Source organism: Nelumbo lutea, chromosome 3, assembly GCF_056320005.1.
Source record: "Nelumbo lutea isolate HS-2025 chromosome 3, American lotus-T2T, whole genome shotgun sequence".
Lineage (NCBI taxonomy): Eukaryota > Viridiplantae > Streptophyta > Magnoliopsida > Proteales > Nelumbonaceae > Nelumbo > Nelumbo lutea.
Window position 1 is genome coordinate 96,614,142 of NC_142686.1, and position 23,722 is coordinate 96,637,863.

Genomic DNA, 23,722 nt, shown 5'->3' on the forward strand with positions numbered 1-23,722 from the left:
GCCTCACACCATGTTTCCGCATTTTAAAACATTGATTGAAAGTGGCACCTAAGAGCCTATTGAGGGGTTATGAGTCCATTATATCATCTCACTTGAATGACTTGATAGTTAGGGTCATGATAGATTGCAACTTTAACTTATTTTGTTTGGATTTTTATTTTCTTTCTTTGATTTTCTTTAGCATTCATTAGGAGATTTTTTCAAGACTAAACTTTTTTTCTCATGACCATGTTGCTCGTAATTTGGATGGAGGTTGGTGAGTATTCCTCAAAAGGACCATGAGGAAGGTGAATGTAAAAAGGAAAAAAATTTTGGATTTTTTTTGTTTTTCTTTTATTTTTTTTAAATTGAGGTTTTAGAAAAGAAAGGCTAGGTCTAAGGTGGCTTGTAGGGGATTAAGATGTGATTATGGGTGGCTCAACGTAAGTGTTGGGCTAAAGATGGCCTCCCCTTTTGCTGATCCTTCCGGGCTTTCGTTGCTCCTTACCTAAGACATAGGAGGTTAACTCAAAGAATCCTTGTCTCACTTAAATTTATTTTTTTGGATTTTTTATGTTGTTTAAAGAAATTGAGAATGTGAGTATCCACGTTAGGAAAGAGTTTAGGGGTCAGATTTCAAGGTTCATGAAGGAAGGGCTTAGGTCCATTCATGGGTTGCAAATGGTGAATGTGTAAACATAGGTGGCTCAATAGGGTAACAATCGGCCAAAGGTGGCTTGCCTTTTGGGGAACCTTAATCAACTACTTTTCAACTAGTCTTAGATGATTTGGGAAGGAATGTAATGGACATTTTCTATTTTTTTCTATTTTTTTCTCTTTTATTTATTTTATTTTATTTTTTCTAGGCACTTTGAGCTTAGGAAGTCCATTTACACCTGAATTGATAACACGCTTGGCACTTGCTAGATATGGCTCTATTGAGATGTCATGCTGAGGAGTTGCACTAAGAGTTGATAGGCTGACTTGTCATGTTGAGGATATCACGATGTTGATCTATCATTGTCTTGGCATGATGCGGATCAAGGTGCCTTGTCATGCTAGTGACTTGCCATATTGTGGATTCAAGTGATCATTAATGATATGCCAAGTGTTGATCAGATGATGAGTGTGTTAATGGTGGTCGATGATGATGCGCTTTTGTTCTTGCTATCATTCCAACTTTCCATGGTAGAGAGTCATAGACTCCAACATTTCTAGGATCCATTTGATTTTTAGTGTGTAGTTAGCTTCACATGGCAATAAGTTGAATCCTTCTCAATGTACTTTAGTGCCAATGCATTCCTTTGCTTGAACCTTTCTTCTCAAGACAATGAAATCCTAATTTTTTTTTGAAAATAAATGCATGAATAAAAACTCCTTTTGGATTTTTGAAGTTTTTGCTTTTTTTCTTGTTTTTGAGGATTTCTTTTAATTCTTTTGGATTTTGAAAATTTTTTATTTTTTATTTTTTGCATTATGAAACTTTTTGATTTTTTTTTTTTGTTTTTAAGAAAATATTTGAATTTTTTTTTTGTTTTCGTTTTGAAAAACAAACTAATGCTAATAAAAGCTATCCCTTTTCTAAAGATGGTAACCACCTGGATTGAAGATTAAAATAAAGAACCCCAAAGGGGGTGTTTAAGTAAATTTAAACACTTGAAATCAAGAAAATAGTCTCTTGTATTGAAGATAAATGTACTTGGAGGAATAGTTGACTCATTACACCCAACGAGGGATCCAAATTGACTTAAGTGCATAGGGAATAAATAAATGCAAAAACAATATGAAAAATGAAACTTGCTGACTAGGCCATGTAAGGGAGTAAAGGTAAAAATGAGAAACAACCACTAGAAAAAAAGGATCATGCATGATTTTGTATTTTGCTTGATTGAGAATGTTGAAAGTTTTGTATTGTGTGAAGTCAATTGAATTGAGTCATGATATCCTTTTTGGTTGAAAGTCAAAATGACCCCGATTAGACGATTGGAATCGGTTTTATCTTCGGGTCTTAAGATGAAGGGGTAAACGGTGTCAGGTTCAGGTGATCGTTATGTCGTTGGATTTGGATTTTTGGGCTTTATATACCTATGGTCTTAGATTTATGATTTGACGTGAGATGATGTGTCAAATTTGGGTGATCTTGGTGTTGTTGGATTTGGATTTTTGGACTCTACGTACCGATGGTCTCAGATTTTTAATTTGACGTGAGATGAGGTTCATGATCAAAATGACCCCAGTTAGACGATCCGAATCGGTTTTGGCTTCAAGTCTTAAGATGAAGTGGTAAACGGTGTTGGATTTGGGTGATGTTGATGTCATCAAATTGTCTTGCATTTCTGATTTGACGTGAGATGAGGTTCAAGATCAAAATGACCCCGATCGGAATCAGTTCTAGCTTCAGGTGTTAAGATGAAAACCATATTTGGATGGTTTTAGCATCCTCTCGATTTAAATTTTTGGGCTCTATGTACCTAATTTGTTGATTTCTAGAATTCAAACTATTGTAAAATTTCAAAAATACCTCTAATCTACTGAGAGATTAGTTGAAGCATGCCACCATTCAACAAATTCCTCTCAAGTAAATCAACACAACAGTAATCTAGGTCTGAGAAGCACATATCATTGTAACTAACTATGCAAGAAATAACTAAAATAATGGAATAGAGTAGGGGCATAATTAAGGAGAGTTAGCTATATTCAAGAGCTTATGTTCCTTACCCTATTTTATCAAAATTCAATGACTCAACCCTTTTTAAAAGTATCTAGGAACATTCTTTGTAGCTGACTTTATAATCATCATGTGAATGCCTATAAATAGTGTTAGAGCCAATAAAATGGCATAGATTTCAAGGTTTCAAGGGTTGTATCCTTAGAGGCATACAAAAGGCATTTGAGGTATATGCCTCATATGCCCAAGGCATATGCTTAGAGGCATCAACACCAACAGCATATGCCTCAAGTTGTTTTGAGTGAGCCTCACCTAGAGGCACCTTCAGGTGTATGCCTCTCTACACCTTTAAAAATACATTCATTTTCTATTTGGAATCAATATATACTATTTTTTTTGCAAGGATGTTCTTGTAAGACAAGGAATTGGTCCTTGTACTTCTATAAGTATGTTTTATTGGTTATATTTATCAAGATGAAAACATTAGATTTGTTCACCGAGATGTGACTTGTGAGGAACTTTGGTTTATCCGTCAATCTATAGTAGCATTTTAGGTGCTACTTGACATTGGTCAACCCAAAACTTGACCAACCAATTCCTGGCAAGTACCTAGAATGAAGTAGCCATAGATTGTAGTGAAAACAAAAAAAAAAATGATCTCTAACCTTGGTAATAGTAGATCTAATGATCTAATGGATTCTTACAACATATTTTTCTTTTTGTTCAAAAGAAACAATGGTTCCAATAGTAAAAAAAGAAAGGGGGCTAGAGAAACACTCAAGGGGAAATTCTCTTTTTGGATTTTGAGAAGAGGGAAGTTGGTCAATAGGATTTTGATTCCCATTGATCAAGAAAACCATGTTCTTTTTTCAGATTTATGAGGAGATTAGGGAAAGATTATCTTCCTGGGTATCACTGTAAGTAACTTTCCCACCTTGGGGGAAACTTGCAAACAATTTGAATGGGACAAAAATACCCATTTTAATAATGGATTTTTATGGATAAAATGGTCATTGCCATATTTAAATGGGAAATAAATGAGCATGGGTAAATGCACTTACCCAGGTAAGTCTTACCTGGGAAACACTTACTTGGGTAAGTGCATTTACCACTTATTGAAAAGCGAACAGGGGCCTCAATATAATTTATATGATACTATCTTGCTTTTGGTTATGTGAAAATGATAGATTTTCATAAATGTTATGCACTTAATATAACTTTTGTATCTTATTTCATTTCTGTTTATTTACTCTTCATGTAATAGAGAAAATGTGAATAAATCTCACATCAATAGTGAGTGGAGAATACATAGAAGGGGTTGTTAATTTTCTTAAATTTGCATTTGAGAGGTTATATAAAGATGAAAAAATCTTATATACCCTTGTGCAAAATGTGCCAAGACATATTGGCAAAGCAAGGGAAGGGTGAGAAGATGGGACTTGCCAACATTTCTAGTTCACTCTTGTAGGCATTCCCTCTTCACCTCTTCCATTACTTTTGCCATTTTGCCTTCAATTTGTTGGTTTTGCCTGTCCTTTGTACTCTTTTTCTCCTTCAATGAATCCTCTAGCCAACTATTAAAATGTTTAGAGAAGTAAATTCATAAATATTATTCACACGGAATTCTTGAGGTATACCAAATAGGTTTTCATATTTTCCATAGAGTCAAAAACATGTAATCTGGAAGAATGTTCAATTGATTCCATGGTTGATTCTAGGTGTCTGTAATGAAAGAAAATATTCAGAAAACTACCTGAAATCTTTCAATATTCTATCATTTTATTGATAATTTTGTATTGCTACTCTCTATATCACACTACAAAGAGTATAGAAGCTTTGATGGTTGTGAAACTTGCAGGATAAGAATGGTGGTTAGTGTTGGATGAAGAAGTATATTGTTGGTAAAACCTAGACCATTCAGGTTGTTTTTCAATTTGGGATTGACGGGAAGTGATCCCGTAATTTTCTGAGCACTGTGTGATTTTTGGGAGATTTTTTTCTCCTTCTATTTTGCCGCGAACCTAGTTTTTTTTTTGCCTTTCTTTGGTTCTTAATTGTGTGGTAACCTGGTTTTTGGGTCTGGAACATCGGTTAAAGTGTTGTAGATCCTTTCTAGTTGGTAAAACTAAGGATTTTCAGATGGTTCCCAGCATGCTCCTTGGAACTGTAGATATTTCCAATGGTACGATAGCTACTGTTTAAACTAGATGGAACTAATTTTTTAAAGTGGTCTTAGTTTGCTAAACTTTTCATTACTGGGAGGGGTAAACTGGGATTCATAACAGGAAGGGAAGTGAAGCCGAGTCCTGAAGACCCAAAATTTGCAAGGTGGGAACATGACACAACTCCCTTGTTATGTCATGGATGATTTGCTCAATGCAACCCCATATTAACCGAAATTACATGTTTCTTCCATCTGCCAAGGATATCTGGGATAGGGTGGTAGCTACTTATTCCCAAGTTAACAATACTACTAGAGTGTATCAGCTTTGGAGGGAAGCTTGCAATATGCGTCAAGGGGAGAGATCTATTGCTATGTATTTCTCTTGTCTACAGTCTGTCTGGGAAGAAATGGATCACTTGAAATCTCTAGTTTGGAAGGACCCTGAAGATGGCAAGTAGTGTCAGAAGTACATAGAGGAGAATAAAGTCTTTGATTTTTTGGTAGGCTTAAACCCAGAGTTTGATTTCACCAAGCAACACATTCTTAGGGCAGGCATTGTCTCTCTTGCTACTTACTCTCTTGTACAAAGGGAAGAAAGTCGAAGAACCGCCATGATGCAATCCTCTGTGAGTGATCATTTTGCCTTTATGTCATCACAACCCAAGCAAAATACTAGAAAACATCCCATTACAGAGAAGGTCAAGGATGTTATTTTTGAGTACTACAAGAAGCCAAGACACACTAAAGAAAGGTGCTAAAAGCTCAATCCTCATCTAAAGTCGGAGAAATACAAAATCGGGAAGAAGGGGCAATGCTTACTTGGCTACAATTGGTAATGATGCTCAACCCTTGGATGTGCTTAACTCCTCTTATGTGATAGACAAACTCAGGAATATATTGTTGCAACTAGAGAAGGGTGGTACATCCTCCTCATTTGGTTATGGACTTAGTAATCTATCTAGTTCATATGCCAAGATAGGTTCTGCACTTGCTTGTTCCACCTCCTTTAGCCCATGGATTGTAGACTCTAGGGTCAGTGCCCATATGACTGTTATGCCTTCACATTTCACCTCATATAAGTTAACCCCTGAGAAGGGCAAGATTACTGTTGCTGATGGATCTCATACCCCAATCTCGAGTCAAAGTGAAGTCAGAATCACTAATAACCTTTCTCTTGACTCTATTCTACATGTGCCCTAGCTATAAAAAAATTATTGTCTGTTAGTTCTTTAACAAAATTCCACAATTGCTTAGTGACTTTTTTCCCAACTATTGTGTTTTTCAGGACCTGAGCACGGGGAAGATGATTGGAAGTGGGCATGAAATGGATGGAGTCTACCTCCTGAATGGACCTTCAGAGCATGGATTGTCAAGCCAGACTGAGTCTTGTTCCAATGAGAAAATGAGTCTTTTGAAATTATATCATTGTTGCCTTGATCATATGTCTGCCAATTCTATCAAGCTTTTGTTTCCAAACTTGTTTGATTCTGTGTCCAAATTGAATTTTGAATGTGAAGTTTGCCATTTATCCAAACAATGTAGAAACACGTATTTTGCAAACAGTAAAAGAAGTAATGTTGCTTTCCACTAGATCCATACTGATGTTTGGGGCCCATATGTTGTCCCCTGTATGGGGGTACAAATACTCCATTCTTTTCATTGATGACTATAGTCGGTATACATGGCTTTATTTGATGAAAAGTAGAGATGAAGTTCCTATGATTATTCAAAACTTCATGAATATGGTCGAGACACAATTTGAGAAAAGAGTTAAAATAATAAGATCTGACAATGCTAAGGAATACTTTAAACATCACTTGCATAGATTTCTTGAAGATAGGGGCACTATTCACCAAAGTTCATGTAGTCATACTCCATAACAAAATGGGGTGGATGAAAGAAAAAGTAGGCATGTGGTTGAAGTTGCTCGAGGCTTATTGTTCCAAACTCATGTTCCAACTCGTTTCTGGGGCGATGCTGTTGAGACAGTTGTATATCTCTTTAAAAGACTCCCATCAAGGGTCCTTAACCTTCATTCTCCTCATCAACTACTCTTCCCTGATAACCTCCTTTTAATCTACCCCTTAAGGTCTTTGGTTGTGTTTGTTTTGTTCATGATATGAGTCCTTCCTGGCGTAAGTTTGATCCTAAATCAGTTAAGTGTGTATTCCTTGGTTATTCTCAGTCCAAAAAGGCTATAGATGCTTTGAAGTTCTCTCTAGCAAGAGATATGTCTCTAAGGATGTTACCTTTTTGGAATTATCTTCCTTTATCGAGTCACATAGACCTTCTCTTCGGGGGGAGAATGCAAGTGAATATTGGACTTCCTTCTGCCTTCCTGTTCCTACCTCTATTCTTTCCTCTCTTCCTACTTCTATTCCTTATCCTCCTCCTCCTCCTCCTCCTCCTGTGTATCGACCTCGTTCCTGGCAGTAGTTTTTCAACAGGTGTAGTAAGAGGGTGGCACTGGAGCATAATGCCCATCACAATCTAATTCCTCGCACTTAGTAATCTTGAACCTCCTAACAATCCTATTATTGATTCTAACATTGATCTTCCTATTGCCATTCGAAAAGAGAAGAGGACATGTAGAAAGTATCATATCACTAACTATGTGTCTTATAATGCTCTTTCACCTTCCTATTGTGCCTATATTTCTGTTATCTCTTCTGTTTCCATCCCTCGCAGTGTTACAGAGGCAATGCAATGCCCCCACTGGAAGGAAGCTATGAACCAAGAAATGGAGGCCCTAATAAAGAACCTGACTTGGGAGGTTGTTCTTTTCCCTAAAGATAAGATTCTTGTTGGGTGTAAGTGGGTTTATACTGTCAAGCACAAGGCAGATGGGTCAATTGAAAGATACAAAGCTCGGCTTATAGCCAAATGATACACTCAGATTTATGGCATTGATTATATGGAAACCTTTGCTCCAATTGCTAAAAACTCTATTCGTGTGATCATGTCTCTTGCCGCCCATACTCGTGGACTTTATATCAAATGGATGTAAATAATACATTCCTTAATGGGGACTTACAAGATGAAGTGTATATGGACTTACCACTTGGGGTAAGTTTTCCTAATGGAAAAGTGTGTCGCTTGAAGAAATCTTTGTATGGGATAAAACAATCTCCAATATCATGGTTTGACAGGTTTAGGAATGCCCTCTTAAAGATTGGTTTTTCTCAATCTCATGTTGACCACACCTTATTTATTAGAAGAGTTGATGGTATAGTAACAATGTTGATAGTATATGTTGATGACATTGTTGTGATAGGTGATGATATCACAGGTATCTCTCAGTTAAAGTCATTCCTTGCTTCTTAATTTGAGATTAAAGACCTTGGTGATCTCTGATACTTTCTTGGCATTGAAGTTGCAAGATCTAAGAAGGGGATTTTTTTTGTCACAAAGGAAATATGTACTTGATTTGCTTCATGAGGTTGGAAAATTAGGGTGTAAGCCTGTAGAAACTCCAATTGATCCCAACCACGAGTTGAACTTTACCGAAGGGGAAGTTCTTCCAGACAGGGGGTATATCAGATATTGGTGAGACGCCTTCTATATCTTTGTTTGGCTAAACCTGACATTTCCTATGCTGTTGGAGTGGTTAGCCAATATATGTATGAACCCAGGACATTTCATATGCAAGCAATTAATAGAATTTTAGCCTCCCTGAAAGGATGCCCTAACAAAGGGATGTTGTATTCCAACTATGACTATCTAAAGATTAAGGCTTACACAAATGCTGATTGGGCAGGGTCCATCAATGATAGAAGATCTACATCTGGTTATTGTGCTTTAGTTTGAGGCAATGTGATTTCCTAGAGAAGTAAGAAAATAATTTGTGGTTGCTCGTTCTAGTGCTAATGCAGAGTACAGGGTAATGGCTCATGGAGTGTCTGAACTACTATGGTTGAGGACCTTATTGACTGAGATGGGCATCAAAGCAGATGTTCTAATGATGTTATATTGTGACAATCAAGCAGCCATAAATATTGCTCATAATCCTCTCCAACATGATCATAAAAAGCATATTGAGGTGGATAAGCACTTTATTAGAGAAAGAATTGCTAGCAGAGAGATTTGCCTTTCTTTTGTAAGGTCAAAAGACCAATTAACTGATTGCCTCACTAATGGTGTTCACCATCCAAAGTTTGCTAAGAACCTTGCCAAGTTGGGCATGATTGACATATATGCTCATCTTGAGGGTGTGAATAGTGAATATACACACCTCTCGACACTTGCTCTCTTCTTCCCCTTCTTCTTCTTCTCTTCTCTTCTCTTCTTCCTCTCTCTTGAAACCCTAGTTTCTACATAGATCTCTCATTCTCATGGGTTTTCCCGGTTGTTGTAGGAGCACACTTTCCTGCCACTTCCATCCTCTTGGAAGTGTTGAAGGTAATGACATTTATGTTATAGTAGTTGCTTGTATTATGAAAAATAAAACTATAATATTAAAGGCAGTATTTCTATGTTTTTGGTTCTTTCTTGTAGACAATAAGAACATGTATATTTGTTGTGTCAATGATTATTTATTTGTTTTTGTAATCTGCATGTATATGGACACACACACATGAGTAAATTAAGGTTCTTTCCTAGGCAGCTTAGTCATTTGGGGGATGATGTTACTACTACAAACCATCCATCACAAACAGAGATATTCTGAGTTAGCCATGTGTTTATGTTAAATACACCAACCAACCTATGGCAGATTTTATGCAGATATTTTCCCTAAGTAATCTTAGCAATCCAAGGTTTTTTAAGTTTTAAGTAGAAGAACTACCCATATATACCATATTGCCATGTTGAAGAATCCTGCGTTGTGTTCCTTTTTTAATTCTCTTCATACTAGGAGCTTCTTTGTGATGGTTAGAAAGGCTTGCGTTGTATGTTGCTTTCAGGTCTACCTTTTTTCTTTTTGATGCTTTTAGTTGTCTCATTATATGTCTTGGTCTCTCCTCCTTATGGAATGGGAATTTTATTCTTCTATCCCTTTTGATCCTTAATATATTTTGGTACTGATCCTTGTTGGGGAATGAAAAAATAGTTTTTTTGCATTGTTTATTTACTTTCTACCATAATGACAGATAGGTGGGAGGAGGTATTCAAAGCCTGTTTTTTTCTGTGATGCTGGTGGAACTTTAGAATGTTTAAATCAGAACTTATTGATTGGTTCTAGTTTCCTTATTCTTATCTACTATGTTTGTCCTATAATATCACTCCTTACTTAGATGTTAGATTTCTTCATGCAAAGTCAGAACCTTGAATTCTCAACTGGTATCTGTATGGGTGAGATGCTTGTTGGACTGAGTAAAATGTCTGATCTTGTGTCTTTGTTGTTTGATTACCAATACTTTCAGATCTTGTGCATCTTTTTTCTTTATTACTGCTCTGCTTATGATGCTTGATAGTCATATGGAAAACCTTCTGCAAATAATCTCTGCAAGACTCAAAGAATGCAAGAACAGATGCATCAACAAAGATCATGTTGCAGTTTTGTGGCAGGCATTGCAATATGCTTCATGATCATTGTTGCCTGAAATCTGCTATATTGCAACAAAGGTCTCGGTTCTGTGTGGCAACTGGCAGATATGCTTCATGCCTGAAATTGGTTCCGTTTTTTCTCTTGTTCAAAAATACAAAAGAAAAAACAGGTAACCAATTCTTGTAGTCTTGTTCCTTACATGTTTTTGAACACAACCACTGCATGTAAGCATGTTCAACTCTTTATCTTGTTCAAAATTATCTCTCACTTAGGATTCCTGAGAACTATGATCACCGAATCTCCATAGAGAAACATCTTGCTGGTGAATCAATCCTTGTTAACTGGATGGACTTTTTTCTTGCCTTTTCCTGTCTTGGGAACCTCAACTTCATCTTACATCCCCCTAACATTTTCAATAACCATATTGCAATGCCGGTCAAAGGCTCTAACATGGTCAAGAAGTTTCTTGTTGTTCCTTTTCAGCTGGGTTATTGTAATCGGGTCCATTGGATCAGGCCCAATTGTCCCCACTCCCAAGAACCAATCGGTTCGGTTCTGGGTCTAAAATTATAGACCCTATAGGGTCTGGTTCGGTACCAGGTCAGTACAATTACTTGTCGCTTGGTTTGGGACTGGTTCTGCTTTGTCCTGACCCAGACCCAACCCGTTGATAGCCCTAAGCCTAATATAGGTTAGGACCATTCATTAAAAGCAAAGCTGCAACAGTAGCATCGCCCTTCCCCAGTTATGTCAAAGTATATATTTACCTGTTTTTTTTTTTCTGATTTTGGTCCACAGCTACATTAGTGAACCGCCCAACAAGAGAAGAAGAAGCACCGGTAAGAAATTGCCAAGCCTTGAATTCCTCATTATACAACTTTATTTTTCAGAAAGCTTGGTTGGAGATAGCTATATATATTCCCTCAAAAATGGCTCTGTTTTGACCAGTTGCTCCATGTCTAAAATCTTGGATGCCTTCCTCATTCGTAGTGCTGGGCAGTGAAAGTCGCTTGATCCAATATCCCCTGAAATGCATCTATTTTTATACCCATACAGCTTAATCATATAATTCAAGCAACATGGGAAGTGATAAAGATCCTCCACAATTGTCACACGGGGTAGTCTCTTTATGAATGTCAAGCCTTCTCATAAGGAGCTCCAAATGAAGTAAGGGTTTTGATGTTTTGTTTCCAGAAAAACATTGAACTTTCAAAAGTAGTTTTCAATTAAACATCAGTTCCTTTGTGATTCAGATAATCTATGGAGAAGTGAAGATTTTTTAGTGAGTATTGCTTCACTGCAAATCATTTTATAATTCCTAGGATCAACAAGGACAGATACTGGGACAGAAAAACTTGTACCCCATATTGTCTTCTGCTTTAAATGCATGTTGAAACTTCTTTCTTCCTTTCATTTTTATTTTCACATTTTTTATTGAAGACGAAAAGATACATATCTATAGGAACGAAAATACATCTATTCACATTTTTGCTCACTGAAAAAAGAAAGAGCAAGGGTAAAACCCTTCAAAAGAAGATAGAATAAGCCTTCTCATCCAAGGAACCCATTGGCCACCAAGAAGCTCTGAGACGCAATAGGCTACAGGCCTACAGAAAACTCTTGTTTCCTATTTTTTCTACGTTGAGGAGCTCATGTGAAGTGCTACTAGAGAAGCGTAGGCACCATCTTGTATCATCATGAGCACCTCATGTGTCCCCTTCTCAGCAATGACACCGTTCTTCACAACTGCAATTATATCAGCCCCCTTGATTGTAGAGAGACGGTGAGCAACAACAACAGTTGTTCTATTCACCATTACTCTATCTAATGCTTCTTGCACCACACGCTCTGATTCTGCATCCAGTGCGCTTGTAGCCTCATCGAGCAAAAGGATCTTTGGGTCCTTCAGTATTGCTCTAGCAATGGCTATCCTTTGCTTCTGTCCACCAGACAATTGTACTCCTCTCTCCCCAACAGAGGTATCATAGCCTTCTGGAAGTCCTGCTATGAAGTTGTGAGCATTTGCTGCTTTTGCAGCAGCAATGATCTCATCTTCAGATGTGCCTCCTTGCTTTCCATAAGCAATGTTGTTACGAATTGTTTCATTGAATAGTATTGGTTCTTGGCTTACCAATCCCATTTGTTGCCTTAGCCAACTTAGCTTGAACTTCTGAGTTTCTATTCCATCCAACAATATCTGGCCTGAATCAGGATCATAGAATCTTTCTAGCAAGCTGATAACAGTTGATTTCCCACTACCACTCTCTCCAACCAAGGCAACCGTCTACCAACAGTAAAGAATGTTAGTATCAATATGAGAAGAAACTTCAAGACACGTTTACTGTTAGAGAATATCAACCTATTCAAGGACCTCACCTAACAGCTTAAGCTTTTAGGTTGAATGGTTCTTTGAATGGTATCAGAGCCATTTAGACCAAGTGGTCTAGTGTTCATTCTCGTTACCCCCATTAGAATTAAATAAGTTTCAGCACAAGGTATGGGTGGGCCTGTGCTTGTTCATGCTTCAAGCCTAATGGGCTTTCGTGTAAAGGGGCATGTTAGAGAATATCAACCTATTCAAGGACCTCACCTAACAGCTTAAGATTTTAGGTTGAATGGTTCTTTGAGATTTACAATGATAATACAGGTGAGGGGGGTGGTAAATACCTTTCCAGAGGGGATGCTTAGACACAAGTCTCTGAAGATCTGCACATCTGGACGTGTTGGGTATCTAAAGCTAACATGTTTGAGGCCAATGTCACCTTTGACACTAGCTAGGGTCATACCTTCTTCACTGCTTGAATCGATCTTTGGTTTGCTGTCTAGAATGTCAAAAATAGAAGCAGTTGAATCTTTAGCCTTGTTGGAATCTGGAGCCATTGCACTAGTTTGTGAAATTCCAACTGCTGATACTGTCAAGGCAAAGAAAACCTGCAACAGTCAAGCCATTAGAAATCAAAACAAGACTACTTTGAAATGGAACAAGAAAACAAATAATTGTAGTACCGTACCTTGAAAACTTGTCCAAATGTTGCTTGCCCATGTTGCACAAGAATAGCTCCAAAGTAGAAACACGCAGCGTTAGTGCAATAAAGTGCAAGGAAGGAGAAGCCAAATCCTCCACCGCTTGCAAGTCCTAGCCGGATTCCATGTTTCATTGGAGCATCACATTTTTTCTGGTATAGATCCATTACCTTTTGTTCTGCACAAAATGAAGCAACTGTTCTAATGCTACCTACTGCATCATTTGCAACTTGACTTGCTTCCTCATACATTACCTGCAAGAGGTTCTATAATTTTCTTAGGAGCCCAGTAATTTTCATAATGTATATTGTTTGATAAACATTAATTTCATCCATTGCTGCTAAAATCTATAATTAGTGTTAATTGAAAATTTTGTGTCTGTGTTTTGAACCCCCATAATCCAAATTCCTTGGTTCCTTCAATGTATCAATTTATACAGTAGAATAAGGGATCTAACCTTGGCATCTGCACTAAATCCCTTCAGAAACTTAATTTGAGCATATCCTTGCAGACCCACCAATGGTACCAAAACCAAAACTATAAGTGCCAATCTCCAATTAGCCATAAATGCTATAATAAGCCCTGCTGTGAGTGTTGATAAGTTCTGAACCATCAAGGCCAAGGCATCGCCTACAAGACTCCGCACGTTTGAAGCATCAGCAGATAACCTTGCACCAATAGCCCCACTGAAATGGAACCAGAAATTTTACAATCAATTAATATACTAGAGAATTTTATGCACATTTGTGTATAGAGAGGTTGGAGCATTAGCTAGAAATTGATTAATTTACCTTGAATTCGCAGGTTCATCAAACCAACTGATTTCTTGGTGGACCACCTTCTCAAATGTCATGGATCGAATACGCTGTATCAATTTACCTCCGGCAACACCAAATAAATATTGTTGCACTGGTACAGAAATTAGAGCAATGCAACCTAGACCTACATACATCAAGGCCCAAAACTTGGAATCTTTCCGAAGTTCATGAGCAGGTTCATAGAAGATTTTGATGGCTGTTGAAAACAGTAGTCCAAAAACAGGAAAGATTATGCCATGTACAGCTGCAGCAATGGATCCTAACAGCAGAACTGGCACCTCTGGCTTATTCAGGTAGGCTAAACGTTTAATGGACACTTTGTGACGTGCTTCTTCTTTCTCATCATCATAATCATCTTGGTCATTAATGTCTTCCCCTCCAATTTCAGTCTCATGAAGGCCTATGGGACCTGGGACACCAAATGTAAGTGAGAAGGAACGCCTACCACTAGAAGAACCTCTAGAACCTCTGCTTGTGGATCTCCTCATAGCTAACTTCTGGCTATGAGATCTGGTCATTGAAGCATCAAGAATCTGATCTGCTTTGTCTGGGTCAGCATATAGCGAAACTTCAGTTTGTTGAGTCCCCTCCTGTAGATGAATGAGCTGCGAATAAGCCCCATCAGGATCCTGGGTCAACTCTGAGTGAGTACCTAGTGAACAAAAGAGGTGATCAGCATTTCATAATATAGTAAAGACATTAAAATGATAAAAATGCAACTTGGTTACCTTGCTCTACAATTTTCCCTTGATGTACAACAGCTATGATGTCTGCATTCCTAATGGTGGTTAACCGATGTGCTACAACTATAGTTGTCCTGTTTGACATTATTCTTACTAAGGCCTCCTGCACTATGCGCTCAGACTCTGCATCCAATGCACTTGTTGCTTCATCAAGAAGTAGGATCTTTGGATTCTTCAGGATAGCCCTTGCAATTGCAATCCTCTGTTTCTGTCCTCCAGACAATTGTGTTCCATGCTCACCTACCATTGTATCAAGCCCCTATTTTCACAGTATGGTACAATCATGTGATGGTTGCACAACATTTTTTTTTTTTTTTGTTTTTTTTTTTGAGATTACACAAGGAGAATGCACTATTTCAAAAGGAAGATGCAGCTATACCTGAGGAAGCTTATCAATGAACCTTGCAGCATTTGCAAGCTCAATTGCTGTTCTAATCTCTTCATGTGTTGCATCATCTTTCCCATATAAGATATTCTCTTTGATGGTGGTTGCAAACAAGATGGGTTCCTGGCTAACAAGCCCAATTTTGCTTCTTATCCATCTCAGCTGCAGCTTCTTCAAGTTGACACCATCAATGAGCACTTCACCAGCCTGGGGATCATAGAACCTCTCCACCAAGCTGATAACTGTCGATTTCCCACTTCCACTCTGTCCAACTAAAGCTGTAGTGGCGCCACTCGGAATGCACAGTGAAAATCCAGAAAATATCTGAACATTAGGTCTTGCTGGGTAGCTGAAGTAGACATCTTTCAGTTCCACATCGCCCTTGATGTCTTCCAAGACGATACCACTTGTGTCATATGCATCAATCAAAGGTTTTCTTTTGATCGTCTCAAACATCTTATATGCTGCAGCTTGTCCTGCTGCAAAGGCATTCAAGCATGGAGATGCCTGGCCTAGGGACCTGGTTCAAGAGACCAGTGAAATATGGAATTAATAGTTACAGAGAAAAGACATCTCTCTGTTCAATAATTGATTATATTACTTACATTCCACCAGTCATGAGTGATATTATAACGTTAATGACTTGTCCACCATTGTAGCCTTTCTCAATGATCAGCTTGGATCCATACCATACGGCTAGCCCATAACTGCTGAATATGATCACTAAAACTGTACCAAGTCCCATGCCGGACACAGAACCCTGTTCAACAGAGGAGACATATGCCCTTTGTATTGCTGCATTGTATTTGTTGAAGGCTTGTTTCTCCCCAGTGAAGGACGCAACCTGGAACATCCCAGTGGAAGAAAATCATGGATCACTGTACTGAAAAGCAATTGTATTTATCCGAGTTGCAGAGTTTCTATCTTTATTAACTCTCTATGGGCATTCCTTACCGTTCTAATGGCTCCAACTGTTTGCTCTACAATATTTCCAGCTTCAGTATAGGCAATTTGTTCACGGCTCGAAATTTTTGAGATGAAGATAGACATGACGCCACCAGCAACAACAAGGAGAGGAATGCATGTAAGCATCACCAATGCTAGAAGCCAACCTTTTGCAAATGCAATTGCGAAGCCCCCGATGAAGGTTGAAATGAGTTGGATGAACTTTCCGACCTAACAGAAGAATTTGAAATGTTTCATCAACTCTACCAATTCCTAGTTGAGCTAGCTAGTCCCCATTTTGACTTGGTTTTGTAGGTAGAAAATCCAGATTTTTATGTACCTTTTCACCCATGGCATCTTGAATGAGAATGGTATCCCCAGACATCCTCCCAATGACTTCTCCAGTTGTTGTTTCTGTGTCAAAGAATGTGATGTCTTGCCTTAGAATGGTTTTCAGGTATAATCCCCGAATTCGAGCTGCCTGTCTCTCTCCGGTCACCATCCAGCTAGCCACCTCTGGGATGAGAAAGTAGCACCAACTCAGTATTGACAAAGTATAAGTTTTCACTGTAAATTTGCCAAACTCTTAAGTGTTTAATTTGTAGAAACACGATGCTTCTTCAAAATTTGTAATTTGGTGCCAAACTGACCACATTAACGTATTGTATCATATCATAATTTGGAAATTGAAATTTTCAGTGGGAACATCTTCCCATTCATGAATGGTAACATGTAAATACGGAAGATGTTCCCAGTGTGTCCTGTGGGTAGGATGAGCAGATGCACAGTGAAATTGCTTGACAGAGGATAATAGTTATCAAGCCTCAAATCTGAGGACGAGACTGAGCTTTAATATCATCATACTAGTCCAATGCCATGTATGAAGGCAGAAAAGGGTTCCACTGCCTGCACTTACGTAAGAATGAAGCAAGCCCTGAACCAATAGCCAAATATATGAATTTCAGAGACACCTGAAACCAAAGAATGGAGCTCAAATAAGATCCTAGGAAATCACCCACAGATACAGTGATAGAAATGATGAGGCCATGGTCTGATAATTCCTTCAACCCCAATGTGGGTTGAGACATAATCATAAATCTCCACCAAATTTCCCATAATTGCTTTTTTGGGAAGGCTTTCACACAACACTCTAAAGCAAAGCTTAGGCTATGTTTGGTATTAAGTCCCCATTTGGGAGGGCTTTCACACAGCAGCTTCTAGCAAGAAACTGAAAAGTCGTGAAACCCTGTTTCATAAAAATCCAAAGAGCCAAAAATAGGCTTACACGAGCTCAAAAATCGGCTCTCTGGTGTAGTTTATCAGAAGGGGCTCTGTCAATCATTGCAAAAGCCCTCCCAAATGGGCTCTAATTCTAAGAAAGAAAACAGAAAGTTCTTCACAAAATTAAAAATTTGTTAAATTCTTTTAAGAACTTTCCCTCAACTTTCTTTCTCTTGTTTTTTATCAAACCAAACACGGCCTTAACTATCCACCATGAGAAACCAAATATGATACGGCATATGCATTTTGAGGGTTATTTTATGCTGTTTCACATGGGCATTTTATTTAAAATAAGAAATAAACATAGGCACTAAAAAACAGAGATTTTGAGCAATAATTCAACACAAGGGTCCCATATATTTTGTTTAGAATTTGGTGAAGACGGACATCTGGAGGATCATGTCCCTTCCGCCATTGGATGTGGCCCATTTAGTTCTAAATCATTTGGATTGGGCCCATAATGCCATTTACTACCCATTAAGCGTGGCCCATCCTAGGACCTAGGCCATTCTCTACTGTGCAAGTGCAAACCAATTGTCCTAACTCCTATCCCTACTTCCCTTCTAGCTTGGAGGTCCCTACAACATTCATACTTGAGAAATTCTCTCCATGCCAACCATTACTTTTGGCACCTTCCCTGCAAGTGGGAGTTTTCTTACTATGATCCAAAGGGCATCCTTCCAAAGGGGAATTATATAATCAAATGGGCCAAGCAAATCACATCGGCATCAAGTCGCCCGACCGTCGTCCGGCCGGCCGCTTTGCCGGGGATAGCTCTGAACTAAATGATCTGCTTCCACCTTAGTCACATTGCTCTACACCTCCTTTGCAATTAATTAAGAACAAAGAAAAGAAACACCCTAATTAGGCCAGCTCAATTCAGAACACATGCTCTCACCTAAATCCGGCCAGGCGGGCACCGATCAGTCCACGCCGGCGGTTGTTGCCATGTTTGCAGGTTGAAATTAATGGAGGTTCTGATCACTTAGTAGAGTTTCTAGTTAACTTTACTGTGAGTGCATATATACCTTGGACACGGCGGCCACCACATGTGAACGATTCGAAGCGCCAAAAGTGTTGATGAGCTCGCCAAAGATGAGAGTCATGAGCGGCATGGACAGCCCATTCCCAATTGCACTTATCGTGCCGACGGCCATCAGCGCCACATCGCGTCTATCTGCAAAGGTAAAGAGCTTGTAGAAGGGAACCTTCTGCTGGTCTTCTCCTTTCGCTTGCTCCCCATCTCCGCTCGTCGACACTTCCTTGTCAGATTTTTCCGTCATCCCTCCTTGGATCTCTTTATCTTCTCAAGACAGAAGAGATCTTCCACGGAGAGGAAGATAAGACTCACCTAGACGCATGAAATTAAAGACCCAGCAGAAAGAAATGTCACGAAAGGGATCTGTTAGATGCTATTATAAGAAGAAATCTGATTTTTACGTAAAACAAAAGCAATATCACAGACCCAAACCAGAACCAAGGAAATATATATGGAACAAAAGAAAGTGCAACCAAGGTTTCAAGAGATAGCCATACCTTCACAGAGAGAGAGAGAGAGAGAGAGATGAGTTTCTCTCTTGTCTCTCTGAATTGGGTCTCTCCTTCCAAATGTCTCCTACAGTTTTTCATCAAGTAAACATGACTGCACTTAATGTTATAGTCCACGGGAGTCTTGTCATTCAATCTGTAGCTTTACAAACTCGTGTATGGTCTTGTATTGTGTATTTTGTATCGCTTCACGGAGAAGAGATATATGTGTAAGTTGATTTGGCATCTTCCCTATTTCAAATTGATTGATTGATGACATCTCTACTTCCTTCTAGAAGGGCAAGTTGATGATCTGGCTTTGTGCCTGTTACATCTCTGCTTTTGCAAGCGAAAAGAAAAAATTACTTATGGGTCTCCTACGTACGTCCTAATTGATTTAATCTGATACCCACTAAGAGGAGCGGTTGAGATGAGATTGGAATTCTATCATCTGATTGATGCTGATTTAATTTCTTCTATGTGTAGACAGTACTCTAGGTTTACTCTAGGTTGGACCTATATACATGGAGTTCTAAGTTGTAGGGGAAATTTTCTTTAATTAGATTGCACTGCTAAGGTAGGCTGCTTAGATTCTTTATGGGATTTTCCCCAATTAAAATCTTCTGCTTATAAGTCTTCCAGTTAACCTGACCATGGTTTAATTTAGAAAATTTGACTAACCTACCTTTCATTGTCATCTAGTCTTGTGTTTTTTTCTCTTTATATATCGTACCCTCTGTACTAATCCACCATAGTGTTTTTGATCCACATGCAGTTGATATGGCTGGTTGGACCGGTGGCTCACTCATAACCCTGGTTTGGGTCAACCTTTAACCTGTCGATCCGGATTGTTGAATCATTGACCCATTGATGATATCGTTGGCTGACCCATTGATCAAATGGTTGAACCACTGACCCATTGAGCACTAACCTGATGTTTTGCATGCATGGTATGGCTAATGTTTCATGACTGGCGTTGCACGAACTTCCCATGTAAGCAATTATGCAGAAGTGGCCATGAAACCCACATAGTAATTCTCATCTATATTTATACAAATGTTAAAGTGGGAATGAAATTTAGATTTGGATTTTTTAGTGTTCCTATTTTTTAATTTCATTCATATTCTAAGGGTAAAAGAAAAGCGTAACTTGAGCTATTAATTTTAAATCCATTCTATTCCCTCTGTGGATTGGCCACGATATATTCAGTTTCAGATCCACACCACCTCTATGTCATGCGTTCGGTTGGCTGTGGCGTGGACTGATCCACGTTATCTCATGGATTGGTTCACACCACAATCCATTTTCTCATCCACAGGTTTATCTTGTGGAAGCATCTATACTACGTCGTTTTGCATATGGAATAACGATTACATACTTTGCATGGATGTTTAGCCCTAATATAAGACCTATTTTCTTTTCATCGTTGCAACACTTTTTTGTGAGCTCGCCGTTGTTATTCCTCTATACTCGTCATTGCTACTCTTCTCTATTTGAACTATGGTTGTAATTGGATCGGACTCAGATTGGATGCAACAAAACCTACATTCAATCTAATTATTGAGAACGTACATCAGAACTTGATCAGCTTGGATTCGAATTTGAATCCTAATGGGCTCAGATCATATTCGGATTTAATCCAACTCCGCTATAAATTTTCAAATACCAGAAAAATAAAATTTATTTATTTTTTAACTTTAATATATAATAAATTAATATAAATATAACATACTAAACTATTATATATAAATTCATATATAATATAATATAGAATATATTTTTTATAATTTTAAATATAATTGTATAAAATTTATATATTAAAATTAATAAATATTATAATAATTGGTTTCATATTTTATTTGGATTGGATGGGCTCAAATCCGAATCAAATCTGATTATTAATTGGATGTAGATTATAACATCCGATCCGATTACCATCTATCTTTATACTACTATTAAACTAGGTTGACAAACCTAGTTTGAACCACTCACCACTCTTCTTTCGACCACTGTTGTATCAGATCGTCGATGGTAACTGGTAAGTATTCATCCTTCGTTTATTCTCATGCTATATTACTCTTCTTTGTTTGAACCACTTACCACTGCTACTCATGTTTATTAATTAATACTAATATTATTTTATTAATTATTAAGTTTTAAATGTTACTTTATTAATATTAATAATTAATATTAAATGTTATTGATATTATTAAATATTACTAAAATTATTCTTAATATTATCAATTATCACTAATATTACTACTCGTTTTTAATTAATATTAATATATATTTTTATTTAATATTATTAATTATTACTAATATTATTTTTATTAATTATTAAAATTCTTAAAAACTTACTAGTATTTTTCTATTATGTATATTACAAAAAATAACATATTGTTTTTTGAATGATTAACAACATAGATTATCTCAAATGTTGTAGTTGAGATGCATGGGATCAAATACAATGTGCAAATTGAAATATGCCACACCTTGTAGAATGTCCATAGGTGTGGTGTGGATCAGTCCACACATTTTTCTCCATGGTGTAGATGAAAACAAATTACCCAATTTCTCATCTATGCTATAGAACACCCCCTAAATCTTATTTTTAAGGCATATAAAATAAATAAATTTTGTGAACTTTTTTTTAACTAAAATACCCCCAATTTCTATTTTGACCCCTCTTTAAATGTGAAATAAAAAAAATCAATTGAAGTATTGTTTATCTTTCATTTATTTCCCTCTCATTAGCTCCTATATTTAAAGAAAACTTTAGATATGAACCTCGACATGACATGTCTCCTATATGTTAATATTGTATTAATGAATTGTCTCGTTAATAACACAATTAGTAAATTCTATCTTTCTCTCATCCCCATAAAGTCCCCCTCTGTGGTTTGAAATTAAAACCAAAAGCGAAGCTTAATGGGGAGTGGGTGCGTTGCCTTAAACCCACCCGACACCGGGGGATGGGCTAGAGAAAACTCAAGGATTCTCCATCATTAATGAAGAATGGGTGCCTTACACTAAACTCACTTGACATTGAGGACGAGGCGAGGAAATTCGATGATACCCCTTCTCTAATGGGGAGTAAGTGCCTTGCCCTCAACCTGCTTGACACTAAGGACAAGGTGGGGATGGGGTAATGTCTTGACTACAAGGTGGGGACAGGGATGGGATGACCCACCCTGTTGCCATTCCTATATAATTGTTAATTATTAGTGAAATTCATAAAAACGCTCGCTTTTGTAATTATTTTTATTTATTTAAAGTCAACCAAAATTTAATTTAAAAATAATAAAAATAATAACAGTTATAAAAGTTACTACAAATGATTAATAAAATTAAATTTATTTAAATCTTTTTGTTCATACTAAATTAAAAATAATTATTTTTTGTAAATCAACATTAAATGAAAATACAATTATTAAAATTTTAAATATGAGGGCCGGGCTCGAGCCCAAGTTGTAGGCCCAATGGTCAGCCCGGGCTCGGGCTTGGGCCTTAAAAAATTTGTTAATACATAGTAAAAGCCCGGCCCGAGCCTGGCCCGGCCTATGAACAGGTCTACTCCCCATGATATATATAAATGTATATATGTATAAAAATATGTCTATATGCATTTATTGATGAAATGTACACATATTTTAGGGTTCGAATATAATACGAGAAAGACATGATATCGAAAAAACTTAATGACAATCAAATGGTGTCACGAAAGAGATGATCAATCTGGTGGTATTCATTAAAATTTCATGGGGGGTGCTTTGATTGGTCAAAGCTTTTCTGGTATCATAGATTTTTCCATTTTCTTTTTATCCATTCTACTTCTAAATTGGATTTGAAGTTCAATAAAGATGATTCTATAAAAATATAATCATAAAATATTTTAAACCCAACCAGGCCCTGACCCGACCCAACCCAAGTTGTGTTGGGTCACGCTTAAGTTCAACCTAGGTTGGTAAACTCAGGCTTGACCTTGGGTTGGGCTAGCCCCAAGCCGAAAGTTTGTATCTTAGGGTAATTGACCCCCAACTCTCCCTAGTTTCATCCCTACCTATAACAAATAGGGGTAATTGTTCAATTTCAAAGGCTAATGAAATTTGTCATGACATTCTTCTCCTACTCACCCTTAGAACCCTAGAAACAGAGGATATTCAAGGGGTTTTGGGTTGCATTGGAATTCACCTTGTTGTTCTTTTAAAAGACAACTCCCATGTGAATTTAATTGTAGCCATATCAATAGTTTCCCCTTAAAGTTGTAAAAGAAATGAGGTCTAACTAATGCAAATATGAATCCTGTTTCCCTAGGTCCAAGATAGGTCTGTAAATGGACTGGATATTGGTTCAATCCGATCCGATCTAATATAAGTCCACTACAGATGGACCAGGTCCAATCCAATCCGATGAATACATCAGGCCATTCTGGACTGATTCAGTTCAATGTCTAGACTGTAAAATCTATTAAAACTGGTCTTAATTTAGATTGGGTCCAACCCAAACCAGTCTATTGACACCCATACTCTTGTCTTCTATCAATGGAATGGATATTGGTTCAGTCTATTGACACCCACTCCAATATAATTCCATTACAGATGGATCAGGTCCAATCTAATTCAATAAATACTTTGGACCATTAAGTTTGGCAAGGTCCAATTCAATATGCCCTATTTGTCCATCCAAACCGTTAAATTGATTTT

General features: G+C 37.5%; 1 protein-coding gene across 2 annotated transcripts; it reads right to left on the bottom strand.

The window, feature by feature from the left end:
- Window positions 1-11,663: 11,663 nt before the first annotated feature.
- On the bottom strand, window positions 11,664-19,264 carry LOC148867034 (ABC transporter B family member 9-like). 2 transcript variants are annotated; one of them, XM_088974989.1, is made up of 13 exons: window positions 19,029-19,264; window positions 18,521-18,843; window positions 17,128-17,182; window positions 16,552-16,727; window positions 16,221-16,442; window positions 15,872-16,110; window positions 15,261-15,786; window positions 14,867-15,140; window positions 14,112-14,790; window positions 13,778-14,006; window positions 13,308-13,574; window positions 12,964-13,227; window positions 11,664-12,580 (listed from the first exon to the last, which is right to left on the bottom strand). In XM_088974989.1, the coding sequence occupies exons 2-13, from the start codon at window positions 18,773-18,775 to the stop codon at window positions 11,933-11,935; spliced, it is 3,834 nt and encodes a 1,277-aa protein (XP_088831115.1). In that variant the 5' UTR covers window positions 18,776-18,843; window positions 19,029-19,264; the 3' UTR covers window positions 11,664-11,932. The 2 variants fall into 2 exon arrangements, with proteins under 2 accessions (XP_088831115.1, XP_088831114.1); XM_088974988.1 differs by having other exon boundaries at window positions 13,308-13,586.
- Between the last annotated feature and the right edge of the window lie 4,458 nt (window positions 19,265-23,722).